The 9,620-nt window shown below is 41.1% G+C and overlaps 1 protein-coding gene across 1 annotated transcript in view; it reads right to left on the minus strand.

Annotated features, from left to right (window-relative positions):
• ZNF182 (zinc finger protein 182) overlaps nt 1-8,747 on the minus strand; it is a 28,639-nt gene extending 19,892 nt beyond the window's left edge. Inside the window, exons 1-2 of the mRNA XM_033409644.2 lie at nt 8,122-8,747; nt 7,174-7,230 (exon numbers count right to left, since the gene is read on the minus strand). Coding sequence (XP_033265535.1) covers nt 7,174-7,188 — 15 coding nt within the window. The 5' untranslated portion in view covers nt 7,189-7,230; nt 8,122-8,747. The remainder of the gene's footprint in view (nt 1-7,173; nt 7,231-8,121) is intronic.
• Between the last annotated feature and the right edge of the window lie 873 nt (nt 8,748-9,620).

The raw sequence follows: 9,620 nt of genomic DNA on the forward strand, positions 1-9,620 counted from the left end.
AGATAAGCAAAATGAGAAGACAGAAAAACACACAGCAGATGAAGGAGCAAGATAAAACCCCACCAGACCTAACAAATGAAGAGGAAATAGACAGTCTACCTGAAAAAGAATTCAGAATAACAATAGTGAAGATGATCCAAAATCTTGGAAATAGAATAGAGAAAATACAAGAAACATTTAACAAGGTCCTAGAAGAACTAAAGAGGAAACAAGCAACGATAAACAAAACAATAAATGAAATTAAAAATACTCTAGGGCTTCCCTGGTGGCGCAGTGGTTGAGAGTCCGCCTGCTGATGCAGGGGACACGGGTTTGTGCCCCGGTCTGGGAAGATCCCACATGCCGCAGAGCGGCTGGGCCCATGAGCCATGGATGCTGAGCCTTCACGTCTGGAGCCTGTGCTCTGCAACAGGAGAGGCCACAACAGTGAGAGGCCCGCATACCGCAAAAAAAAAAAAAAAAAAAAAAAACCAACTCTAGATGGGATCAATAGCAGAATACCTGAGGCAGAAGAATGGATAAGTAACCTGGAAGATAAAATAGTGGAAATAACTACTGCAGAGCAGAATAAAGAATAAACAATGAAAAGAACTGAGGAAAATCTCAGAGACCTCTGGGACAACACTGAACACACCAACATTCGAATTATACGGGTCCCAGAAGAAGAAGAGAAAAAGAAAGGGACTGAGAAAATATTTGCAGAGATTATAGTTGAAAACTTCCCTAATACGGGAAAGGAAACAGTTAATCAAGTCCAGGAAGCACAGAGAGTCCCATACAGGATAAATCCAAGGAGAAACACACCAAGACACATATTAATCAAACTGTAAAAAATTAAATACAGGGCTTCCCTGGTGGCGCAGTGGTTGAGAGTCTGCCTGCCGATGCAGGGGACAAGGGTTCGTGCCCCGGCCCAGGAAGATCCCACATGCCGCGGAGTGGCTGAGCCCGTAAGCCACGGCCGCTGAGCCTGCATGTCCGGAGCCTGTGCTCCACAACGGGAGAGGCCACAACAGCGAGAGGCCCGCGTACCGCAAAAAAAAAAAAAAAATTAAATACAAAGAAAACATATTAAAAGCAGCAAGGGAAAAACAACAAATAACACACAAGGGAATCCCCATAAGGTTAACAGCTGATCTTTCAGCAGAAACTCTGCAAGCCAGAAGGGACTGGCAGGACATATTTAAAGTGATGAGGGAGAAAAACCTACAACCAAGATTACTCTACCCAGCAAGGATCTCATTCAGATTTGATGGAGAAATTAAAACCTTTACAGAGCAGCAAAAGCTGAGAGAGTTCAGCACCACCAAACCAGCTTTACAACAAATGCTAAAGGAACTTCCCTAGGCAGGAAACACAACAGAAGGAAAAGACCTACAATAACAAACCCAAAACAATTAAGAAAATGGGAATAGGAACATACATACTGATAATTACTTTAAATTTAAATGGATTAAACGCTCCCACCAAAAGACACAGACTGGCTGATGGATACAAAAGCAAGACCCATATATATGCTGTCTACAAGAGACCCACTTCAGACCTAGAGACACATACAGACTGAAAGTGAGGGGATGGAAAAAGATATTCCATGCAAATGGAAACCAAAAGAAAGCTGGAGTAGCAATTCTCATATCAGACAAAATAGACTTTAAAATAAGGACTATTAAAAGAGACAAAGAAGGACACTACATAATGATCAAGGGATCGATCCAAGAAGAAGATATAACAATTGTAAATATTTATGCACCCAGCATAGAACACCTCAATACATAAGTCAAATACTAACAGCCATAAAAGGGGAAATCAACAGTAACACATTCATCGTAGGGGACTTTAACACCCCACTTTCACCAATGGACAGATCATCCAAAATCAAAATAAATAAGGAAACACAAGCTTTACATGATACATTAAACAAGATGGACTTAATTGATATTTATAGGACATTCCATCCAAAAACAACAGAATACACATTTTTCTCAAGTGCTCATGGAACATTCTCCAGGATAGATCATATCTTGGGTCACAAATCAAGCCTTGGTAAACTTAAGAAAATTGAAATTGTATCAAGTATCTTTTCCAACCACAACGTTATGAGACTAGATATCAATTACAGGAAAAGACATGTAAAAAAAACAAACATATGGAGGCTAAACAATACACTACTTCATAACAGAGTGATCACTGAAGAAATCAAAGAGGAAATCAAAAAATACCTAGAAACAAATGACAGAGGAGACACGACGACCCAAAACCTATGGGATGCAGCAAAAGCAGTTCTAAGAGGGAAGTTTATACCAATACAATCCTACCTTAAGAAACAGGAAACATCTCGAATAAACAACCTAACCTTGCACCTAAAGCACTTAAAGAAAGAAGAACAAAAAAACCCCAAAGTTAGCAGAAGGAAAGAAATCATAAAGGTCAGATCAGAAATAAATGAAAAAGAAATGAAGGAAACGATAGCAAAGATCAATAAAACTAAAAGCTGGTTCTTTGAGAAGAGAAACAAAATTGATAAACCGTTAGCCAGACTCATCAAGAAAAAAAGGGAGAAGACTCAAATCAATAGAATTAGAAATGAAAAAGAAAAAGTAACAACTGACACTGCAGAAATACAAAACATCATGAGAGATTACTACAAGCAACTCTATGCCAATAAAATGGACAACCCGGACGAAATGGCCAAATTCTTAGAAATGCACAACATGCCAAGACTGAATCAGGAAGAAATAGAAAATATGAAGAGACCAGTCACAAGCACTGAAATTGAAACTGTGATTAAAAATCTTCCAACAAACAAAAGCCCAGGACCAGATGGCTTCACGGGCCAATTCTATCAAACATTTAGAGAAAAGCTAACACCTATCCTTCTCAAGCTCTTCCAAAATATAGCAGAGGGAGGAACACTCCCAAACTCATTCTACGAGGCCACCATCACCCTGATACCAAAACCAGACGAGGATGTCACAAAGAAAGAAAACTACAGGCCAATAACACTGATGAACATAGATGCAAATATCCTCAACAAAATACTAGCAAACAGAATCCAACAGCACATTAAGAGGATCATACACCATGATCAAATGGGGTTTATTCCAGGAATGCCAGGATTCTTCAATATATGCAAATCAATCAATGTGATACACCATATTAACAAATTGAAGGAGAAAAACCATATGATCATCTCAACAGATGCATACAAAGCTTTCGACAAAATTCAACACCCATTTATGATAAAAACACTGCAGAAAGTAGGCATAGAGGGAACTTTCCTCAACATAATAAAGGCCATATATGACAAACCCACAGCCAACATCATCCTCAATGGTGGAAAACTGAAAGCATTTCCACAAAGATCAGGAACAAGACAAGGTTGCCCACTCTCACCACTCTTACTCGACATAGTTTTGGAAGTTTTAGCCACAGCAATCAGAGAAGAAAAAGAAATAAAAGGAATCCAAATCAGAAAAGAAGAAGTAAAGCTGTCACTGTTTGCAGATGACATGATACTATATATAGAGAATCCTAAAGGTGCTACCAGAAAACTACTAGAGCTAATTAATGAATCTGGTAAAGTAGCAGGATACAAAATTAATGCACAGAAATCCCTGGCATTCCTATACACTAATGATGAAAAATCTGAAACTGAAATTAAGAAAACACTCCCATTTACCATTGCAAGAAAAAGAATAAAATATCTAGGAATAAACCTACCTAAGGAGACAAAAGACCTGTATGCAGAAAATTATAAGACACTGATGAAAGAAATTAAAGATGATACAAATAGATGGAGAGATACACCATGTTCTTGGATTGGAAGAATCAACATTGTGAAAATGACTCTACTACCCAAAGCAATCTAGAGATTCAATGCAATCCCTATCAAACTACCACTGGCATTTTTCACAGAACTAGAACCAAAAATTTCACAATTTGTATGGAAACACAAAAGACCCCAAATAGCCAAAGCAATCTTGAGAACGATAAATGGAGCTGGAGGAATCAGGCTCCCTGACTTCAGACTATACTAGAAAGCTACAGTAATCAAGACAGTATGGTCCTCGCACAAAAACAGAAATATAGATCAACGGAACAGGATAGAAAGCCCAGAGATAAACCCACGCACATATGGTCACCTTATCTTTGATAAAGGAGACAAGAATATACAGTGGAGAAAAGACAGCCTCTTCAATAAGTGGTGCTGGGAAAACTGGACAGGTACCTGTAAAAGTATGAGGTTAGAACACTCCCTAACAGTGTACACAAAAATAAGCTCAAAATGGATTAAAGACCTAAATGTAAGGCCAGAAACTATCAAAGTCTTAGAAGAAAACAAAGGCAGAACACTCTTATGACATAAATCACAGCAAGATCCTTTTTGACCCACCTCTTAGAGAAATGGAAATAAAAACAAAAATAAACAAATGGGACCTAATGAAACTTCAAAGCTTTTGCACAGCAAAGGAAACCATAAACAAGACCAAAAGACAACCCTCAGAATGGGAGAAAATATTTGCAAATGAAGCAACTGACAAAGGATTAATCTCCAAAATTTACAAGCAGCTCATGCAGCTCAATAACAAAAAAACAAACAACTGAATCCAAAATTGGGCAGAAGACCTAAATAGATATTTCTCCAAAGAAGATATACAGATTGCCAGCAAACACATGAAAGAATGCTCAACATCATTAATCATCAGAGAAATGCAAATCAAAACTACAATGAGTTATCATCTCACACCTGTCAGAATGGCCATTATCAAAGAGACAAGCAATAGCAAGTGTCAGCAAGGATGTGGAGAAAAGGGAATCCTTGTGCACTGTTAGTGATAATGTAAATTGGTGCAGCCATTAGGGAAAACAGTATAGAGGTTCTTGAAAAAATTAAAAATAGGGCTTCCCTGGTGTGCAGTGGTTGAGAGTCCACCTGCTGATGCAGGGGACACGGGTTCCTGCCCCGGTCCGGGAAGATCCCACATGCCACGGAGCGGCTGGGCCCGTGAGCCACGGCCGCTGAGCCTGCGCATCCAGAGCCTGTGCTCCGCAACGGGAGAGACCACAACAGTGAGCGGCCCGCGCACCGCAACGAAGAGTAGCCCCCGCTCGCCACAACTAGAGAAAGCCCGCCCACAGCAACGAAGACCCAACCAAAAATAAATAAATTAATTAATTTTTAAAAACCTCAATAGTGATAAAACAAACAATCCAATTTAAAAATGGGCAGAAGACCTGATTGGACACTTTGCCAAAGAGGATATGTAAAAAGTAAATAAGTATTTATAAAGATATTCAACATCATTGGCCATTAGGGCAATGCAAATTAAAGCCATTATGAGATAACACTACACACTAGAATGAGTAAAATTAAAAACGCAGTTGACCCTTGAACAACATGGGTTTGAGCTGCATGGGTCCACTTATATGTGGATTTTTTTCAGTAAATGCATACTACAGTACTACACGATCTGCAAGTTAGTTGGAAACACACATACAGAGGGCCGACTGTAGGTGGATTTTCAACTACTGGGGGAGTCAGTGCCCCTAACCCCAGAGTTATTCAAGTGTCAACGGTACTGACAATACCAAGTGCTGGCAAAAATGTGAAGCAATTGGAATTCTTAAACATTACTGGTGGAAATGAAAAATAATTCAACCATCCTAGAAAACAATTTGGCAGATTCCTAAAAAGTTAAGCCATACACTTACCACATGACCCAGCAATCCAATATTTACTCTAGAGAAATGAAAACATATGTTCACACAAAAACCTGTATATGAATGTTTAAAGTAGCTCTACTCACAACTGCCAAAAACTGAAAATAATTCAAATGTCTTTCAAAAGGAAAATGGATAAATAAGCTGTGGTACATCTACATCATGGAATGCCACTCAGCACTAAAAAGCAAAGAACTATGGACACACACAACTTGGCTGAATCTCCAGGGAATCATACTGAGTGAAAATAAATCCAATCTCAAAAGGTTACAGACTATGTGCTTTGATTTATATCACATTCTTGAAATGACAAAATTCTAGAAATGGAGAACAGATCAGTAATTGCTAGAAGTCTAGGCATAGGGTGAGGGGGGGAAAGGGATTGATGTGGCTATAAAAGGGTAACATAAGGGATCCTTGTGGTGATGGAACTGTGTCTTAACCATATCAATGTGAATATCCTGGTTGTGACATTGTGCTATAATTTTGCAAGATGCTACCATTGATGCAAACTGGGTAAAGATCTCTCTGTATTATTTTTACAACTGCATGTCAATCAATTGTTGCAAAAGAAAGTTTAATTTGAAAAAAGGAAAGTTATATACTGTATGATACCATTTATATGACATTCCTGAAGAGATAAAACTCTAGTGACACAGAACAGGTCTGTGGTTGCCTGAGGTTACAGGGAGGGGAGGATATGACTAAAAGGGGTTGCATGAGGCAGCTCTTTGGCGGGATGAAACTATTCTCTATCCCATAGATTAGGTATAACAATCTACACAGGTGTTAACATTTATCGACCTGAACAACAAAATCAATTTTACAGTACACTAATTTTAAAAATAAAAAAAATTTAAGTGAAAGAAAAAAGATGGTGGGCTGTGGGTGCCTACAGGACTTTGTCCCTGGCCAAATGAGAATCAAAAGTCCAACTGAGAAAATTACTTCAGCAAAATCATTTGGAAGACAAACAAATTCCCTAAGATATTTCATTCCCAAATTACATCTAGATATTATGTCTCCAGCTCACTGAAGAATGCTATAAGGAATATCTGCAGGAAACCAGAGACTGCATTTATCATTAGGCTGTGATTGACGACAATTCCACCATTCACACGAAGATTCAGCAAAGAAATGCCTTGAAAGGCAATTGCAGGAAACCTTTACTTCCCTGAGGGCTTGATGTGTTCTCTCCTTGATGAGTAAAGTGAGCCAGACTACCTCTGGCTGCCAGAGGCTCAAAGAGAAATTTGCAACTCAACTAATATTGTACTTCGTAACTGTCTGTTGCCCTAAGTCATTTGTCTACATTCTAACCTGGCCTTGCTGCTGTCTCATTTTCCCTGATTCTAATGCTTATTTATAAATAATTTTCTTTTATGTCTGAGATTCCTACATCACTCATCACATTCATGGTAAAATAAAAGAAGGAACACACAATATCCTTACCTGGGCTTTGGCCATTTCCTGCTCTTCTTGGGAAAAGACAGATGTGTGAAGCCTGAGCTAAAAGAGTGGAGAAGTGGAGAGCATATGAGAGACCCCATCAGGCTTCCAGTGCCCAGAATTATCGGCCTAGAAATCCCCTCACATGAAGCTGCTCTGTGGAAGTTTGGGCGACCATGTGGTTTTAACAACCACTTGTGTATTCTTGAGTATTTTCCTCATGTGAACATCTAACACAAAAGATTTTCTTCTATACATACTTGTGTACTGACTCAGAAATTGTATTTCTAGGTATTTTCCTTAATGAAATAATGTATCATAATTTCTCTTTAAGTACCTTCATCTCAGCATTGACTTTAACAATGCCAAACTTAAACGATCCTCTATGACCCATGATATGGGATTAATAAGGAAATACAAGGGATTAAATTCTATGTAGCTACTGAAAATAATGTTGTATGGTACTGTACACTTATTATCTGTGTATTTTCTGTACATATATCTAAATTACAAGTTTTTTAAATGTTACAGAATAAATCTTTAAGCTGAATCGCAGTAACTTCTAAATGAAAACAAAGGCAGGTTATCAAACTTAAGGAACCCATTTTAAAACCACACGTTAAATGTTTAAAAATGCATATCCCTTATACACACTAAAAAGTGTCTAAAGAATGAACATTTAAACAGAGGGGGCTAAAATTAGTTCTTTTTTATTTTCTTCTCTATTTTCTAATCAATCTATAATGCAAATGTGTTACTTACGTGTTAAATGCCAAAAAACCCCACTGAACTTTAACACTATTATTCCCAGGCGTTTTAAGCCCCATCCCCACCCCCACCCCGCCTGACCCCACAACACCAGACCCTGCCCACGCCTCCCAAGCCCCAGGCTCTGCGCGAGGCCCCTAATCAGGTGAGTTCTCTCTGGTGCCTCTTCTTGCTTCTCCTCACCTCACTGGGGACGTCTTGCCCAGGAGCCAAAAGGAAGCCTTCGGGTGCAGATTCACTTCAGCTGGAGCATTCACACAAGGCCCCTACCTCGGGGCTCGGGCAAGGGGAGAGGAACAGAGGGAGAGGCGGGGGCGCCTAAGGAGGAGCTTGAGGGGTGCGTATGAACCCTTAGCGCAGGTCACTGTGCTGGAAAATGTGTAAAAGTCAACGTTTAATATGCCCCATTCAACCCCGACTAGCCCCATAACTTTGTCTACCATTGAGCCCACAAACCCTCATTCGCTGACCTCTCGGTCCACCCCACAACCTCCCACATCAGTGACCCCCCCAACACCCGCTTCATTCGTCCCCCAGAACTCCCCATCACTCAGCCCATCACCCCTACTACTCGCCCCCTCAACCTCTCTCTCGACACAGATTTTGTGCTCGCTGCAGAGGAGACCGTTACGAAAACTGGCCCCAAGAAGCACTTCCGCTTTGGGACCAACTCCGGCTCCGCAGCCCAGAGGGCTGTAGCGGCCGGTGTGCGCACGCTCAGTGGGGGCTTTGAGCCCGCGTACACCAATAGTCAACATCGGGACCCCTCCCGCCTGCCGGACGCGAATGCGACGGGGCTGCAGCGCAGGCGCAGAGGGGAGATGGCCGCTCCGGTGACGTCACTGCTCTGAAACGATGGCCGCGCCTACTGCGTCTCTTCCCTTCGAGGGCGGCAGTGTAGAACAGGTGCTTACTTTGATTTGCGGAGGCCGTCATTCCTAAGACTCCAAAGATCGGTTTCCTTATGGAGGGAGGGAAAGGGCCCAATTAAGGAGAATGCTAGCAGGCAGGAATTTCATGTCTTGAACCTGGAGGGCAGTATCGGGTTTGCAGGTGTAATTGAATAGGAAGTCGGGATGCGTGGCGGAATTGCTCAGCATGCACAAAGGCTAGGAGGTAGGGAGAGGTCACTGGCTCCATCCAGTGGCTAAGGCTGGGAGTTTACAGCCTAGCGTTTGAAGGACGGTGTGCAGACAAACAAGAAGTTGAAGAATAAATAAATGGCCACCTAGTACACACACACACCGGGATGAAGGGGATGTGTTAAGTAGTGACTGACAATGTTGTTGTCTCAGGATGGGCAGGGACGATCTCCTTTTGTCGGGGGTGACAGTTACGCTGGTCAAAAGGAGCCGGCCGCACAAATATTTGAAGCAAAGAGCTTTGTGGTGGAGGGCGCGGCTGTTAAAAAGGCCCTGAAGTAGGACCTGGTTTGGCACGTTGGAGGAACAGAAACAGTGTCAGTGTGTTGGGCATATAGAAGGTGTGGGCAAGGGAGAAGTGAGTGGGTGCCAGATGCTGTAGGGCCTCCTCTGCCAGGGACAGAGCTCATGTCTCATTCTGACATAATGGGATGCCATTAAGGGGGATCAGATTTTTAAAACACCAGTCTGAAGCAATCCAGCATTATATATTAACTTTAAAAATACACGTAGATTAGACTCTTGTTTATTGCCTGTCTT

This window comes from Orcinus orca, chromosome X, assembly GCF_937001465.1.
Source record: "Orcinus orca chromosome X, mOrcOrc1.1, whole genome shotgun sequence".
Lineage (NCBI taxonomy): Eukaryota > Metazoa > Chordata > Mammalia > Artiodactyla > Delphinidae > Orcinus > Orcinus orca.